General features: G+C 43.9%; 1 protein-coding gene across 12 annotated transcripts in view; it reads right to left on the reverse strand.

Moving 5' to 3' along the window:
• The window catches only part of EPB41L4B (erythrocyte membrane protein band 4.1 like 4B), a 130,192-nt gene that overhangs the window by 18,248 nt on the left and 94,041 nt on the right, over positions 1-17,903 (reverse strand). For 6 of the 12 annotated variants that reach the window (XM_045469959.1, XM_045469962.1, XM_045469968.1 and 3 more), the window contains exons 16-20: positions 14,953-15,167; positions 12,679-12,797; positions 5,943-6,098; positions 5,063-5,133; positions 2,093-2,191 (exon numbers count right to left, since the gene is read on the reverse strand). In XM_045469959.1, the coding sequence (XP_045325915.1) occupies positions 2,093-2,191; positions 5,063-5,133; positions 5,943-6,098; positions 12,679-12,797; positions 14,953-15,167 (660 nt within the window). The remainder of the gene's footprint in view (positions 1-2,092; positions 2,192-5,062; positions 5,134-5,942; positions 6,099-12,678; positions 12,798-14,952; positions 15,168-17,903) is intronic. The other 6 variants (XM_045469966.1, XM_045469969.1, XM_045469963.1 and 3 more) reach the window with 5 other exon arrangements.

The raw sequence follows: 17,903 nt of genomic DNA on the forward strand, positions 1-17,903 counted from the left end.
GGGCTGTGTATGTGTGTGTGTGTGCATTTCAATAATAGTAACGTAGAAATATTTTTTAAACTGAAAATCTGAGTTTTTCCCATCTGTATTCCTTGACATTGTGCTTATTTACTTTGTCAATATCTGTGATTAGAAGAGATGAGTACATAAGTGGTGACCAGTGTCAGTGATTTAAGAACTATTAATGGGGCACAAGCTTAAATCCCATCCATTAATTTTGCTACTATTACTAATGGGGAAAATCCTGCTAGTCTTTGATTTTTGAAACAGAACACTTTGCGGGGGGTGGGGGTGGCTTAAGAAATATACATGTGAAGTTAGAGGTTTGAAAAAGGTTTACTTCAACGAGCCAATGTAGTGAGTTAAATTTTCTTCCCTTCCAGGCCATGTATTAGTCATTGATTCCAACATGGTTACATGTCCCAAATAGGTGATAATAACCTTTGGAGTTTCAAAATGTAAAAGGAAAGGTTAATCCTGACAGCTTTATCCTCAGGGGAGCAGATTTTTTTCATGGCTTGATTTGTCCCCCAGAAACCGTTAGGACTGTTAATTATTTGAATTACCCATTTTGGCTTTCCCAGGAAATACAGCCGCTGTAACTGTCCAGAGTTCTATTAAGGCTAATGAGGTGGGAGGTGGCTGCCTCTTTTCCTTTTCACAAGGTGCAGGTGGCAGGCCTGAGACGGCCGTTTGAGCATTGCATCTGGAGTTACCCTTCCTGGCCTACACTTTACACTCAGGGTACCCTCTAAACTTGACCTTTTCTCAGAGGCTTTCAGGTCCTTGAAAAGAAAGGAAAGGGAACCAATTCATCCCATGGCCAGGTCTTTGCTATGGGCTTTACCCACATTATCTCATGTTAACCCTCACAAAATTCCTCAGGGGTAGGTATCACCTCACCCATCTTACAGAAAAAGAGAGAGGCTGAAATAGTAATTTCCCCCCAGAGTTTATAGAGGTAACCTAGACAGGGCTCTAACAGAAAGAAGCCTTTCTGACTCCAGGGCCACATGCTTTCAATGGCACCCAAAGATCCTCTTGCAGTCCTCTGATCAATTAAACACCCAGGAATAGTGCCACAGTCAAGGTCAAGAAATGGGAACCACCACTGTGATTAGCACTGCTGCTTTTACTAAACTACTACTCCTCTTATTACAGCCCTTACCTGTCTCCTTTGGATTGTAATTATTGGCAATCAGTTTCTCCCTCCAATAAATTGTGACTCCTGAGATGGGAACTGGCAAAGTCATTTTGCTCTGCCTAGAACAACTTTGTGCACATGGTAGCCAAGAAATTTTCATTAAGAGAAACAAAACTGGACAGGGCCCGGTGGTTCTGGATTATTCTGGGCATGACTCCCCTCCTAGGTCTCATACAGCTCAATGATTAGCTTTGGCTCTGTTGACAAACCAGGCTACCATCTCACGATTATGCTGTAGAGGCAGCTTTTGATATGGCTCCCAGTGATTCCTCCTCCTGGTATTCATGCCCGTGTGTAATCCCTGACCCTGGAGAGTGGGCTAGCCCTGGCGACCTGCTTCTGATGAACAGAATACGGCAAAAGAGACGGGATGTCATTTGTGATTAGGTTACAAAAGGCTGTGAGAGTTCTTGCCTTGTGAAAGTTCTCTCTGGCTCTTCTTGTGTGCTTTCTCCACTGGAGAAAGCGAGGGAGGCCTACATGACTAGGAACTGAGGGCAACCTCCAGACAATGGCCAGCCAGAACCAAATCCTGCCCCAAACTGCAGGAATGAGCCTGCAGGAGACCACAGCCCTTGCCAACCCTTGAATGCAGCTTTGTAAGAGATGCTGACGCAGAAGACCCAACTAAGCCATGCCTGGACTTCCAACCCACATAAACTGTAGTATTTTGGAGTAATTTGTTACATAACAATCAATAACACATATGCCAACCGTGTAATGTCTTCAACGAGAAAAGTCTAGTCCCATTATGACTTAAATTGGAATCAAACTGTATTTTTAGGATGGCTCTTTGGAGAGGGTGTGAGAGGCTAAAAAGCATTTATAACTGAACATTTAGCATCAGTTTTGTGGTTATAATTGAAAGACTTGCAGTACAAAACTCACAAACTGTATTGTCTTGTTAACTTCCTCACTCGGGGAGGCTTGATTTCCGGCTTTTCCACAGCTGGTTGGGTAGTTTCCACACGTATAGGAATAGGACTTCTAGAGGCATACCAAAAAACAGAATATTACCAACAGAAAAGTTTTATGGTCTTGTTTTGGCGGTAGGGACTGCTTTCTCAGTTAATTTATACCCTTAATAACATTGATAACAAATGTACCCTTTTTTCCTCCTTTCCACTCTATTAAATATATTTATTAAATATATTATTCATATTTATTTTTAATATTAATATTAATCAATATAAAATTTTAATATTTGTTTATATTTGATAAATATATTTATTAAATACAACTTTAAAAAATCATAGAAAATCCAAAAAGAAAAACTAAAATCATAGGGAAGAAAATATAGCAGGTAGGAATTGAATATAATTGGGGTTCCATGTAAAGCTTCCCTACCCAAAACATCTACCTCCAGGGTTTGCTTCATTACCAGATTTTGCCTATAAAATGAGCAAAGAGAAACCTGTGGATAGCCCGTTTTCACTTCCAAGTAATCTGGAAGCTGTGTTATTTTAAATATAGCATGGAATATATTTTTTAAAAGATAAACAGAGTATTTAATATGAAAAATGCATAATCAAAAGGCCTTTAAGTCTTGTTCTAAAACATTTTAATATCGTGTATAGGTGAAGATGTTAGAAACTGTTTCACTTCTATATTTCCTCAAGAAAATATGCCAGATAACCAGTGGGCCCTACTCAAAACAGTGATTTTAAGGAAAAGCTTTCATACATTGTTGTAGTAGTTATGACTAATTTCATTTTACAAAACCAGAAATTATCTTCTGGGACTAAAGGATATCAAAACAAATTGAGGTCCTCAGCAAGGAACTTCTGGCAAGGCAATGAACAATTCTGCATCCCCATTTTCTCCTCTAGTGTCTAATATGGTAATAGGCACATGGCCAGGGTCTAGTCAATGTTTACTGAATAAACACGTGAATGAGCAAAATGAATTGGAGTCTGCGTAGTCCAGGCTCATGATTTCCTCAAGCTGGGACCCTAGAGTCACCTGAACATAGTCCCTGAAAGAGCTTATATTCAACCAGGAGAGCACATAACTTCACTTGGGTAGAGTGACTGGCATGTGGAAAGCTCCATGGAGGAATTTCACTTAACCAGACGGAGGGAAGACTTCCAAGGTGGAAAACAGAGTGGAGGGCTATGGGATGCAAGGCGCTGGTGCTGCTCATGGGTGAGGTCCCAAGGGAGGAGCAGGGGATTTCCCCTCCAGCGGGGGAAAAAACGAGGGGAAACCTTGTGAAGGGCCTCAGGCTCCAGGGTTTACAATGAAAGCCAAGGCGTCACTAGAGGTTTTAGGCAAGGGAATGGCTTAGTCAGAGTTGCATTTTAGTTTTTTTTTTATTTTTTATTTATTTTTTCTCCCCCACCCCCAGATTTGCATTTTAGAAAGGCCTTTAGAACAAGGAGGAGGAAACTGGTGAAAACAGGCTGCCGGGAGCACTTTTGAAGACTGGGGATAGGTATCCAGGCAGAAGGATAGTGAGGGCTTGAGGTAGACCAGGATTAGGGTCATGAAGGGGAGAGGACAGATGTAGGGGAAAATGTGAACACTGAATTAGCAGGACTTGGTGACCAATTATATGAAGGGATGAAGGAAGAGAAAGGCAAGGACTCCTAGGCCTCAGATCTGGATAACAGGTAGATAATAATGCCATTAACCAAGACTGAAAAACAGGTGAAGGGTTAGTGGGATAGGGTGGGAGGAAATGAATAAGATTTTGAAAAGTTCAGGAGGCAGCCGGGTATATGCCCTGGGGTATGCCTGAGTTATACCAAAACTATGGATTAGGAATCAAAGGTGACATAGAAAAGTATTAGTTTGGGGCGCCTGGGTGGCGCAGTCAGTTAAGCGTCCGACTTCAGCCAGGTCACGATCTCGCGGTCCAGGAGTTCGAGCCCCGTGTCGGGCTCTGGGCTGATGGCTCAGAGCCTGGAGCCTGTTTCCGATTCTGTGTCTCCCTCTCTCTCTGCCCCTCCCCCGTTCATGCTCTGTCTCTCTCTGTCCCAAAAATAAATAAACGTTGAAAAAAAAAATTAAAAAAAAAAAAAAAAAAGAAAAGTATTAGTTTTATTTTTAACATCGAGAATTGTCCAGAGCAGTGGTTCCTGGGGTACTTGCTGAAATTCCGGTTCCTGTCCACCCCACCCCAAAGGATCTGAAAGGTCTGCAGTAGGACGCAAGAGTCTGCATTTTTAACAAGAGACTGATGCAGTGACCCTTGGATGCACTTTAGGAAACCCACCCTAGGGAGACCTCCCCAGTATTAGTAGACCACCAAGCTGGCAATGGAGTTGCCATGATCTATAGGTTGTTCCTTACTTGGGCTGAGAGGGGAAGTGTGTCTGCTCTCTGTGAGATCAGAAGAGGAAGGTTTTCCTCTGGGGTTAAAGTGGTGGCAGCCCGGAAGCTTTAAAGAACATGTGTGGTTCTAGCACCACAGAGTAGCTCAGTATGAAGAGCATATCAATGGCCAAGGGAAGAGTGATAAGCTGAGCTGGGATGGAGGACAGAAGCCAGGTCCTAAAGGGTCTCCTATGCTCTGTTGAGAAGTCTGGACTCCACCTTGAGAGCAATGCAGAGCCTTTAAATGACATCAAGCAGGGGAATGACAGGGTCTTATCTATATACTTGAAAAGCAACTCAAAGTGATTTCTTTGTTAGCACAGCAGGTAGAAATAATAAAACCGAGAATAAGCAGCATTTCTGAGACTTAAGCCAGTCTTTGTTTTACACCAGTCTTTTTCTCTCTCTTTGTGCTCGCATTTTTTCCAGTTTTCTTTTTCCCCTCTGACTTTATCAGCAAATGCCCTTGTGAGTAATGTTTCAAGGATAACATTGATGATACAGAGTACTGTTTCCCCATTCAAACAGGAAGCAACAGACCTTACTTTAGCATCCTGCAGACTGGATTTCTTATTGATATTTACAAACGTCGATTCCTCTTTTCCAACCTGCTAAAGGAAACAGGCAGGTTAGTCAAAACTGAGTATCTTAGTGAGTAAAGTGCTTTCAAGTCTCCAACGTTTGAAGGATTACAGAAATGTGAAGGCAACTCAAAGCACCAAGTGCTCAGTCAATAAGAAATTTTCTCTGGTGTTTATATAAGTTAACAAAAAAAAAATGTTTTCGTGAGTCATCCCCCATCATTGGGATTAACACTTAATCATTCAAATGCAATCAATGCTTGCATTCATACTTTTATTGAGCCCCTGCTATGTGCCACCTCACGCTTGAATGAGAAAGGGATGGTGTGGGAAAAGTCAAACCCACACTTTAATCCCCCACCTCACATTTTAGATCAGGAATAATAATCAGCTCTATGCTCACATATCACAGCTTACAAAGGAATTCAGAATCTGTCTTTTCATATCAGTGTAATAAGCCTGGGAGGAATTATGTCATATGATTTTGAAAGAAGCCTGTTCTTCCTGCCTCTGGTGAGTCCCACAAAGAATGGTGGGGGAGGAAAGGACGCCCACTCAGCCAGTGAGGCCAGCTGACTGGATGCTGGAGGTCACTGCCGCCGCCTGTGGCCTTCATACCCATCACAACCTACAGAGCCGGCCCCTTCGCTTACACAGTTAACAGGTGTATGCCAGTTAATAACTCTTGGTATTCAAACTGTTCACACAAAAGGTGTGGATCCTGTCTCCTGACTGGACCCTGACTGACAGTATCTCAGGCCTAGAGTGCCTCTTTCTTCTATATGGCGGGAAGAAAATCCTGTGACACGAAATCAAAGGAATGCATGTGCTTCGGGTACCTGAGCACTCACTCGGGATGCGTTCTCCAGCTGGGCTTTCAAAATGTTACACTTCACGTGATCAGCTACAGGGGAAGGCAAAAGTGGGGTCTGAAGAGTCTTCTCAGAAACCTTTTTTTCTTCAGCCTGTGACAAACCCAGAACACACGCCACAGACTATATAAGCAAAGAGGAAAGACAACACTTACATCAACCTTTCCGTTCAACCGTAACTGCAAATAGCACAGTCTTAAACACATGCCCAAGTGTGTCACCAACTCCTTATATCTGTGCCACTGCTCGTACTATTTGCAAAGGATTCACAAGCACATCCTCCCCTTCTCTGGTGAAGTGGGGAGAGGAGGTACTAGGGAACTTATGAGGACGGGGTGAAGGTTAAAGAGTAGAGGCTCTTCCAGAGTTATGCAGTGAGAGCCTGGGGCAGCTCCAGGACTCCAGCTTCAAGTTTCCCACAGCCTAGTGCAGCGCTGTTTCCCCCATAACCGCCACCTCTTACATAGAAAGATTCAATTCCGTGACTTGTTGGAGAAACAGTGCAAAATAGTCACCAGTATTTTTACAATAAATCTGGCTGAAAATTGCGTAGCTCAAGAAACCTGTATCTGGGCTACCTCATTGTAGAGTGTAATTTGGTACCAACTTCACTATTTTTCCCATTTTTCCCATTTCCTAGGTACTAACTAAACATGTGCCTATAATTTATTTTATTTTTAAGGATTTTATTTTATTTTAAAGTTTTTTAGAGAGAAAGAGAGAGAGGACAAGCGGGGGAGAGGGGCAGAGGGAGAGAGAGCAAGAGAATCTTACAGAAGCTCCACGCTCGGCGCACAGCCCGACATGGACCTCCATCCCACAACCCTGGAAACGTGACCTGAGCCGAAATTAAGAGTCGGGAGCTCAAGTGACTGAGCCCCCCAGGCACCCCTTAAATATTTTATTTTTAAGTAATCTTTACACCCAATGTGGGGCTCGAACCCACAACCCCAAGCCCAAGAGTCACATGCTCTACTAACTGAGCCAGCCAGGCGCCCCAACAGGTACCTATAGTTTATATGATCCAATTACGGTGGATTACCCCGGCACTACCTATTTTAAGTGTGTCCTAAACAATAATATCTTTGAAATCACAGGCTTGGTGACTATTATGTTTATTATAATAGACATTATGATAATTACATACCTATTAAAAAAATACTCATTTAGGTGTACAACCTGAAATCATCTTTGATGGTACACACATCACACTGGAACTAATGTCTTTTTTTTTTTTTTTTTAAATGTTTTTTTTTTTTTTTTTTTCAACGTTTATTTATTCCTGGGACAGAGAGAGACAGAGCATGAACGGGGGAGGGGCAGAGAGAGAGAGAGGGAGACACAGAATCAGAAGCAGGCTCCAGGCTCTGAGCCATCAGCCCAGAGCCTGATGCGGGGCTCGAACTCACGGACCGCGAGATCGTGACCTGGCTGAAGTCGGACGCTTAACCGACTGCGCCACCCAGGCGCCCCTGGAACTAATGTCTTAATGTTAACCATGCCTATTGCGGTCATTGCATATTCCAGTGCTAACATGGTGCTTGGCACACGGCAGGTGTTCAATAAATACCTACTAAAGAAGATTATAATGATATAGAGTTATTATTAAAAGAGATGTGCTTACTAAGAAAGCTATAAGACCATATGATTGCTGAAAGTCAATTAAGTGATATCAGGACTTCATGTGGCATGTTAGCAAGAACAAAATGTTGCAAAGGCCTCAAGTTCTGCAAGTTCCAAAAGTAATCTCATTAACTAATTTGAAAGTCTGATTGAGCACCTTGGTACACATAGCAGGAGTGTTATGAAAGCCCCAGAGGAAGTATAGGGCAACTGGCTGGTTGACATCATTTAATAAAGAAAAGAGAGCTCTTCAAACGCATAGAGGAGCATTTGGTAGAACACGTAGAATGAAGCAATTTCACGTAACAGCAAGATAAGCAGAGACAGAAGACCTGGATTTTAATCTCTGCTCTTTCCCTTTCTGGCACCATAGAAAGAAGATGATGCTGATAATGATCACGATTATGATCATGATGATAAAAAGAAAAATAATGCCAGTAGCTCATGTTTACTGAGAGCTTATTGTAGGCCAGGCACTCACTAAGCACATTTCATTGGGTCCTCTCACTTGACCATCCCATTTGAAGGTAGACAGGATCATTATCCTCATTTTATAGATGAGAAAAACAAAGCAGGGAGATGGTAAGTCACTTGCCCAAGTCACACAGAAAGGATGCAAAAGAGCCACGATACACACTCAGGATCAGGTGACTGCAAAGCTACGGTTCTTGACCACTCGGCAACACTGGATCCCCTTAACCTCCCTGGGTCTCAGTTTCTTTCTTCATAAGATTATTGTGATGAGAAAATGAGAAAAAAAAAATAGATTTGAATGGCACTTTCACGTTAGATTCTTTGGCTAGAAAATACAACCACACAAGAGCATCAGATATGAGGACACTAATAATCCTAAGCCATCAAGTTGGGTATGAAGAGAACAGACTCTTTTGAGTGGAGTCATTATCCCCAAAGACTTAGCATTCCCCAAAAGGCAAATAAGTAACTTATTTATTCTGAAAGATGAGCTTGACAGGATTGCTCTAGGATAACTTATCTTGTGCTTATAAATCCTGCCACATGAAGATAATGGTTTAACACCAGCACATGTGTTTTCACTGGTGTGTGAAGAGTTAACTTTTTAATTAGATGTAATTTTTGGGAATGAGATGCTGGAATACAAGAATTAAATTGGTTCTAAAGCCCACTTGAGGTTTTTGACAATTGCTTAAGGGGGTAGAGTTATACTGGCAGTAATGACCGAAGATGTATTTTAAAACAATGAATGCTGCTAAAATAAAAAAGAATGGGAATTCAGCATTGATTTTCCCTTTGAATTTAGTCATATTAAACTCCTTTTTTGGATGTAAAACCCAAGCTGGCTCATTACTGTTCTATCTGGCAAAGCAGGAGCTACTGGCCAGCTCTACAAATTGACCCAGGTGAAAACCAATATAAATTTTGGAAAAGTTGACTATCATTCTACGAATACGTTTGCATCAAAGATATCTCTATGAGATAAACATCTGGGCTATGAGTCCATAATTCCAGCCTGAAGGATGGTTCCAAGAATGTTGTGCTTTCTCTCTTCTGCATGACCACGTGTCGTGTTTTGCATTCAGTTTGAATTGTGAAAAGATGCTTTACCATTCAATATTGAAATACAGATTTTAAAACATACAAATAAATGACAATTGGGCTTTGATATGATTATAGTTGGAAACAGTCCATCTGTTTGGAGAAGTCGTTTGGGGATAAAGAAATGATCAGATGCATTTTATAATTGTTTATAAAATTGTTTACACATCTGAAATCTGGTGAGATCTAAATTCCTGTGATAATTTTGGGTACCACTTTGGAACTGGGCGATGAAAATGTCTTCTCAACACTAAATCAAGAACAGGAACTTATCCAAATCTTAGAAAAATCAGAGGATTCTCAATCCTTGAAAGCCACTGAAGCCACTGGTCACCAATTGTGGTATCAGGGAGAGTTGTGAGGTCTGTTGCATGGAATGTTTGATTAATAATAAAGAGTCACAGTGTGAAGTAACATACTTTGCCTATATGTTAAGACAAACTCGGGGCGCCTGGGTGGCGCAGTCGGTTAAGCGTCCGACTTCAGCCAGGTCACGATCTCGCGGTCCGTGAGTTCGAGCCCCGCGTCGGGCTCTGGGCTGATGGCTCAGAGCCTGGAGCCTGTTTCCGATTCTGTGTCTCCCTCTCTCTCTGCCCCTCCCCCGTTCATGCTCTGTCTCTCTCTGTCCCAAAAAATAAATAAACGAAAAAAAAAAAAAAAGACAAACTCAAGGTTATCTGACATCACTTTATCCCACTTGCTTACTAATGTATTTCCTCAAGTGGAAGTAGAAAAAGGGGGCTCCAGGGGCACCTGGGTGGCTCAGTTGGTTAAGCGTCCAACTTCGGCTCAGGTCATTATCTCACAGTCTGTTGAGTTCGAGCCCCGTGTCGGGCTTGGTGCCTACAGTTCAGAGCCTGGAGCCTGTTTTGGGTTCTGTGTCTCCCTCACTCTCTGCCCTTCCCCCACACACTCTCTGTCTCTCTCTCTCAAAAATAAACATTAAAAAAAAAACTTGACACAAATGCTTAGAGCAGCATTGCTCATAGTAGCAAAAAATAAAAAGAGAAAAGGAAAAAAGGGGCTCCAGGGAAATGCGCAGTAACTCACAGTTGTCTCAGCTACACTTTAACCCAGAGCAAGCCACTATTGTTGATGGCCCACCAATACTCATGGCAACCACAAATTACGTAGGGCTTGGGAGCGGTCTGCTGCTATCTGCTGTATTTCCTTGCAAAATATTTTTGGGTTCTGTCAAACTCTAGGTAAGCCTCTGTTAAAACCATTTATTGTGTGGACTGCAGGAAAAAAAGTTTGAAAATGAAGAGACTAAGAGAAAGAAGACCAATCCGGGGGCCACATGATATATTAGCGCCTGATATTATTGAGTATAGTAGAGGCTGCTCAGTAAGGATTCGTTGACTGAGTGAATGTAAGTGCCACCCTGAAGGAGGGATTCTTTCCAGCTGGCCATCAGGGAGGGTGGTATAGAAGAAAAAGTGGGTGAGGGGGCCCTTGGTGTTGTCAAAGGGACTTTAGGCTGCCATTTGGGGGAAGTAGGCATGTAGGGAAATGAGCAAGACGTCTTCTAAGAAATCTTGGAAGTCTAGTACAGGCTAGAGGGTTGGCTGTGGTGGAGGAAGAGCCCTTGAAGGAGGTGTAACCTTCCCATGCTCACCAGAGCAGGTAAGGAGGGAGAGCTTCCCAGGCCAGATCTTCCAAATTCTTCTTATTCCCTCTAATAAAGGGGCAGAGCTGGGGCACCTGGGTGGCTCAGTTGGTTAAGCTTCAGACTCCTGATTTCAGCTCAGGTCATGATCTCATGGTTCATGGGCTCAAGCCCCACACTGGGCTCTGCGCTGACAGTGTGGAGACTGCTTGGGATTCTCTCTCTCTTTCTCTTTCTCTCTGCCCCTCTCCACTTGTGTGTGCTCTCTCGCTCTCTCACTCTCTCTCTCTCTCTCTATTTTAAGATAAATACATTTTAAAAAAGAAAGGAAGGGAACTTCCTCAACTTGGTAAAGAACAGCTACAATAACATACAGCTAACATCATTACTTAATGGTGAGCTTTCACCATTTTAAGATAAAATTTGGCTTTCATAAGGCTGTTCATTTGGATATATGAACAGGCCTAGCCAAGGGCGCCTGGTGGCTCAATTAGTTAAGCATCAGACTCTTGATTTCGGCTCAAGTCATGATCTCACAGTTCATGGGATCGAGCCCCATGTTGGGCTCCGTGCTGACAGCATGGAGCCTGCTTGGGATTTCTCTCTCCCTCTCTCTACCCCTCCTCTGCTCTCTCTCACCCTCTCTGTCTCTCTTAAAATTAAAAAAAAAAAAATTAAACATTAAAAAAAAAAGAGTAGGTCTCGCCAAAAGAGAGTTTTGCTTTCACCCTGTTCCTCTCTTCCTCCTTCCTTAAATCCCTCCCTTCTTTCCATCAGCAAACAGTTACTGAGCATCCACTACGTGCCAGGCACTGTCAGAGTAAGAGATAGAGAGTGCTATGGAGTGAACTGTGACACCCCCCCCCCCCACCATTCATAGGTTGAAGCCCTACCCCACAATATGATGGGATTTGGAGATGGGGCCTTTGGGAAGTAAACAGATTTAGAGGAGGTCATGAGATGGGGCCCTCATGATAGGATTAGTGGCTTTATAAGAAGCAGAAGAGAGAGGGGCACCTGGCTGGCTCAGTCAGTAGAGCGTGCAACTCTTGATCTCATGGTTGTGGGTTGGGGCCCCACGTTGGGTCTAGAGATTACGTAAAAATAAAATATTAAAAGAAAGGAAAAGAAAAGAAAAGAGAAAAGAAAAGAAAAGAAAAGAAAAGAAAAGAAAAGAAAAGAAAAGAAAAAAAGTCGCCTGGGTGGCTCAGTTGGTTGAGTGTCCAACTCTTGATTTCAGTTCAGGTCATTATCCCAGGGTTGTGGGATCGAGCCCTGTGTTGGGCTCAGTCCTAAGCATGGAGTCTGCTTAAGATTCTCTCTCTCCTTCTGCCCCTCTCCCCTGCTTACACACATTCTCTCTCTAAAATTAAAAATTTAAAAAAAAAAAAAAAAGAGGAGGAAAGAAAGAGTGAGCTCTCTTTGCAGGTAAGGATACAGTTACAAGGCAACCATTTGCGAGTCAGGAAGAGAGTCCTTCCTAGTGAATCAAACTGACTGACACCTTGATCTTTGCCCTACCAGCCTCCAGAAGAATGAGAAATATCTGTTGTTTAAGCCACCCTATCTATGGCAATTTGTTATAGCAGCCTGAGCAGAGCAATATAGAGAGGTAAAAATGGAAGGTGGTAAATGTGGGTGCCTCCTCATTGGGCTTTAGTTCTAGAAGGAGGGAGAGATCACTAACAGATCCGTCCAGCCCATTAGCCTCAGCACTGAGCACAATTCCTCGTGCTGTAATTCACCCAAAGAGACTGAACAGAAATGTCAGGAAATATTAGATAGAAATCCCTCCAAGACAAAGGCGCATAAACTAGGAGGTGGGCCAGGGTAATAATCAGATGTTTGACGTGAGCCCCAGTTCCATGGTCATCACCCACCCCTGGTCCTTTGCACCTTATTTATGTTGATGTGCAGAGCAGGCCAGGGTCCCGCCGCCTTCACAGTTTCCAATTCCAGCTTCTTTAGATGGGCAGCAGCTTCGCTGAACAGGGCAGGTCCTCCTGGACTCAGTTCTACAAGTGGCCAGGGGAATGAATAAAGAGAGGTTGAAATATATATGTGATAGAGATATGTGTGATAAAAGATGCTCACCAGAGCCTGATCCCCAGTACTCTTTCTATCTGCCTTCTCCCCCAGCAGCTTAAATCCCTTGAATATGACCAGCTGATGGGCTCTGAGAACACCTAAAATCAAAGGTTCAAGGCCTAACTCTGTCAATATGAGCTGGGTGGCCTTGGGCAAGTCACTTTACCTCTCTGAGCCTCTGGGCCATTTTAAAATGAAAATAAAATTACCCTGCAGAGTTGCTGTGAATATTAAGTGAGGTCATTTGTGTACAAATGCTTTATTAATGGAAAAACACTATGCAAATTAGAAAGATGAGCGTTGAGGCTCACAGGCATATGAATGTTCCTTGAAAATCATGTTACGTTTCTAAAACCAAATTCATGGATTTTGATTTCTGTACTATTTTGGACTAGTTTGCCACCGCTCCTTCTACTGGCTACTATTTATCCATTAATACAGTGAAATATACATTAATTATTAAACATTCATTACATACGAAAACTTGTACCAAGTATTATTTGCAATTGGGATCTGGGCAGCTGGAATAAAAAGATAAATGAGGCACATTTCTAGTTTAGTGAGGAAGACAGAGACATGTGCAGATAATCCACATAAGAGTGATAAAGTTATCTAATTGCTACAGGGGCAGAAGGGAAGGCACTCCAAAGCTAGGAATCAGAAAGGCGTGTTAAAGAAGGTTCCACTGACAACACTGAGCTTGTTCCGGAAGAAATGTGTAGGAGGTCACTAAGGTGGAGAAAAGCATTCCAGGCACAGGAGTAGCAGGTGCAAAAGGACAGAGCTGGGAGCACAGCACAGTATTTGGTGAGAGGAGAGGAGTTTTGTGTGGCTGGGGTGTAGTGAGGAGTCGGGGAAGGCTGGGGTCCTTGGCAGGGGCTGGGCTGGGAAGGTCTGTGTGTGGCCACATGGCCTTTGTCTCAGCACAGTGACACGCCATTGAAAGGTCTTTGGTCAGAGCTGTCTGTGATGAGAGCTCTCAGGTTGGCAGCTACAAGATGGAGGTTGCATTGGAGGAGGTACCCCTTAGGGGGGCTGTTACGGTCATCTGGCTACAAAAAGATGAGGCATGGCCTAGAAAGGCAATGTGGATAGTGATGAGGATATCACACAATGTGGATATCACAGTGTGAGGATATCCACAATGTGGATAGTGAGGAGTGGATGAGTGATCAAGTTCTGATTCCTCAACCCCAAGTGAATGATGAACTTCCATTTCCGGCTCAGCCAACCTAGAATTATCCCCTGTGGTCTACAGGTGAAGGCCCCTTAGCTCATCCGTTTCACCAGCTCACAGACTCATGAAATGTCAGAGCTGGTAGATTCCTTGGTCATAAACTAGACATCCTCTATCCCATTTCATAGGTGAGAAAACTGAGGGTCCAAGAGGCAACTTGGCTCAATAGTGAAAACCAGAATTGAAGCCTCTTGTCTCTACCTCAGTGCTTTTGCCCATCGTGTGTGATAAAGAACCAGCTCTTCCCCCCTCAGTCTGTTGCAGAACAGTTCTTTGGTAAAGGATAATACAAGGGATTTTCTAGAAAACCAAAATAACAGACGTATAAAATCCAAGCCCACAGTTATTAGTTGTAACAGATACAAAATCACCCTAGCCTATTGCTAAAAATGCTGTGAACTGCTTACTCTCCATCTCCCAACTTCTCTCACTGGGACCCAAAACACTGGGCCTCCCTGACATCACTTTGCTCTCAGAAGGTGAAGTCAGAAATGGGACAGAAGGGGTTTTCCTGTAATTAGGAAAGTACAGATTCTAGCCACCTGGCTTCTGTCCTCTTTCTATTACTTGAGCCTGTGGAAATAGAAACAGCTAAGGAAGGAGGTGGAGAGAGCACCGCCACATTGGATTAAATCAGAGTTTACTGGTAACCCGTAATCCTTCAGCTGCTCCTGCTTAAATGCACAAGGCTCTTGCCTGCTCTTGCCCAGACCCGGCGACCCAGAACTGATGTTACTGCCTTTTCATGCTGCGCTGAAAGGGCCTGTCTTGAGGATCCAGGAAAGCCGCCCGTGCCCTGCAGCATCCCTCCCCTCACCCTGCCCTCTGCACTCCTACTCACTTACTTGTAAGGGATTTACTGCTGGAGTTTGGGGATCTCAGAGGCCCCTCCTTGTTCTCCAGAGTCAGCGAGAGGCCATAGTTTGGGTGGTGCTGGTGCTGGTGGTGGTGGTGGTGGTGCCTTCCTGAAGCTTTGGTAGTGAAAGGCGTGCCCCCGTTCTCCTCGATGCCAAAAGGCAGCCGGTCCGCGCTGCTGAGCCCTGGGGAAGGGAGCGGGTAGCTGTGGAAGGTGTCAGAGTCAGGATTTAGAAGAGTAAAGTGGCTTGATGTTCCCGTGTGTACTTTAAAAGATGTTCTCTGGCCATTAAAAGCCAAGAGAAATAGGTTCAGCAAACAGACCCACATGGTTACTGTAAAACAGGACACAATGGCAACAGTGCGTTCAAAGAAAAAGCAGAAAGTGGAAATTTGTGTATATCAGAGATCTCAAACCTTAACAAATTCTTAATTTGAAGTTATATAGCTTCTGTTAAAAAAAAAAAAGGCATTCCTTAAATAGAAGGAGGAAATAAAAAGCAATAGCAACACATAATTTTGTAGCCATCCCATGACAAGATCATGACACAAACAGAAGTCTTGGAGTCACTTCCTCTTCCTCTTGATCACCCCACCGTGCAGAAACACCTGCTGGGGCAATGCCATGACATCTTTCATTCTAACTGCTCTCTCCATTTTTACCAAAATTGCCCTATTGATAGGGAAGCCTATGTCATCTCCCATTGAGACTCCCGGAACAGATTTCTTTTTTTTTTTTTTTTTTTAATGTTTATTTATTTTTGAGAGAGACGGAGACAGAATGCAAGTGGGTTAGGGGCAGAGAGAGAGGGAGATACAGAATCTGAAGCAGGCTCCAGGCTCCGAGCCGTCAGCACAGAGCCCGACGCGGGGCTCCAACTCACAAGCTGTGAGATCATGACCTGAGCCGAAGTTGGACACTCAACCGACTGAGCCACCCAGGTGCCCCTTGAAACAGATTTCTAACTGTTCTCCCTGCATCTACTCTCTCCTTCAGCCCACTGCCTACAGAGCTGGAGCCAGGGTGCTGTTCTTGTCCACACTGGCTGCCTCCTGGAGACTTTGCTCAGGACAGTCTTACATGGTGCATGCGTGTGTAAGGACATGAAAAAGGTGTGACTGGCTTCTGGGGGTCACAGCCCAGCCTCATTTCTCCAACGTGAACCATAACCAAGGGTATCCAGCTTCTCTGCACAGCCAGTAATGGGGGCAACAAAAAGTAGAAATGCCTAGGTTCTAGTCTTAGTTCTGCCCTAACCTTGTGCAGGAACCCTGGACAGTTGCCCTGGGCTTGTTTTCTCCTCTGTGACACGAGGTGGGTCAGGTGATTCTGGCTGCATTTCCAGGTCTGAAAATCATCCTTTCTTCCAGCTATCTGTGTAGTACTTGCTGTGTCCTAGGTGCTGTGCTAGCTATTTTACATAAAATATCCATTTCATAGATGTAGAGACCTTTGCCTGGTACACAGTAGGTGTTCCATACTTTTTTGATGAAAGGAGAGAAGGGAGGAAGGGAGGGAAGAAAGGAAGGAAGAAAGGAAGGAGGATTAATGAAGCTGTGGGTCTGGGATTTGACAACAGCTGTGTGGACTCCAAAGCCTGTTGGCATTATTTTCCTGTCTCTCACGTATGTTGAAAATAATGTCTGTCCTAAGGAGGCACAGAGACTGGGAGCTCAGAACACAAAAAACTCCCTTTAGCCTAGGAGGATGGAGGGCTTCCCAATTTAGGGCTCATCTTGGATTACCCTGAATAGGAGAATGAACACCCAAGGGGAAAGATGTCCTATAGCAGAGATCTGTTGTACATTCAGGGCTGGAGGTGGAGTTGGAAAGCTTTGAGTAAGACCTTCTGAGGAATGGCAAATAGACACCATCTCCTGTGCCAGCTCTAAGTGATTCTCACCCTCTGCTTGGAATGCAAGATCAAGAAGGAGTCTGAGGTTGTGCCCAGCTCAGGAGGAAAGAGTGCTGTGATTGATTAGTGATGTCTGCCATGGACTTAGAATAGAGCATTGGTATCATGTACTTGTCTTTCCAAGGTAAAAGTGTGTGATTTTTTATTTCAAGGAAACCCACAGTGAAAAGTTAAACAAGAAAATAAATATATATGCAGGGAATGATAAATTGCATTTAATAACATGTCAAATAAAATATGCATGTGTGATTTTCCTTTCACAGCTACTTACGGAGAAGACTGAGCAAGACAAATGGGAAGAGAAATAGATGAGGGTCAGAGAAGCTGCCCGAATCTTGTCAGGGCAAGGGTCTCCAGAAGAGCAAAGGTTTCTAAGCAGGACCAGAATGACCTGGGAGCTCTCTCAGCTCATACACATGAGGGACCACCATCCTGGAGATGCTAATTCACGGAGTTTTATAGACTCGTGCATCTGTTAAGGAAACCGCTGCCCATGGTCTCATGGATTGTTCCCTGCAGAACTCTAGGGGGTGCCCTACACATTGACTACGATGTAAATGGCGTCCACTAGAGTTTTGCCTCTGCCCTGTTCACAGGGACCTCAGAGAAGGTCAGGCCCACCCAGAGGGTCCAGCAAGACTCAGCAGCCCCAGAACCGTGGGTCCCACTGGTTAAAGTTCAGGAAATGAGACCAGCTCTGTGCTCATTGTCAACAGAGAGTGAAACTCATGAGGCTTCTGGCGTTCTGGAAAGAAGGTCTCAAGTCCTGGTTTTGAGAGGGTGATGGAGGAGGAGTATATAGGCTTCAGTCTCTGTTTCCACGAGCTGAGAGTTGAGAAGAAATCTGGTGTGGAAGAACAGGGCTGCCTGTGTGTCCAGCACTGTCCTAGGTACTTCAGCATTTAACTTTTGGAGTTATCCCGCAAGGAAGCTGCTGATGCCTTGTGTTACACTGGGGCTTAGGGGAGGTGAGCAACGTGCCCTGTTAGTAAAGGTGAGTGAGAAGTCGAATCAGATCTAATTTC

The sequence above is a fragment of the Leopardus geoffroyi genome, chromosome D4, assembly GCF_018350155.1.
Source record: "Leopardus geoffroyi isolate Oge1 chromosome D4, O.geoffroyi_Oge1_pat1.0, whole genome shotgun sequence".
In the NCBI taxonomy this organism is placed as follows: domain Eukaryota; kingdom Metazoa; phylum Chordata; class Mammalia; order Carnivora; family Felidae; genus Leopardus; species Leopardus geoffroyi.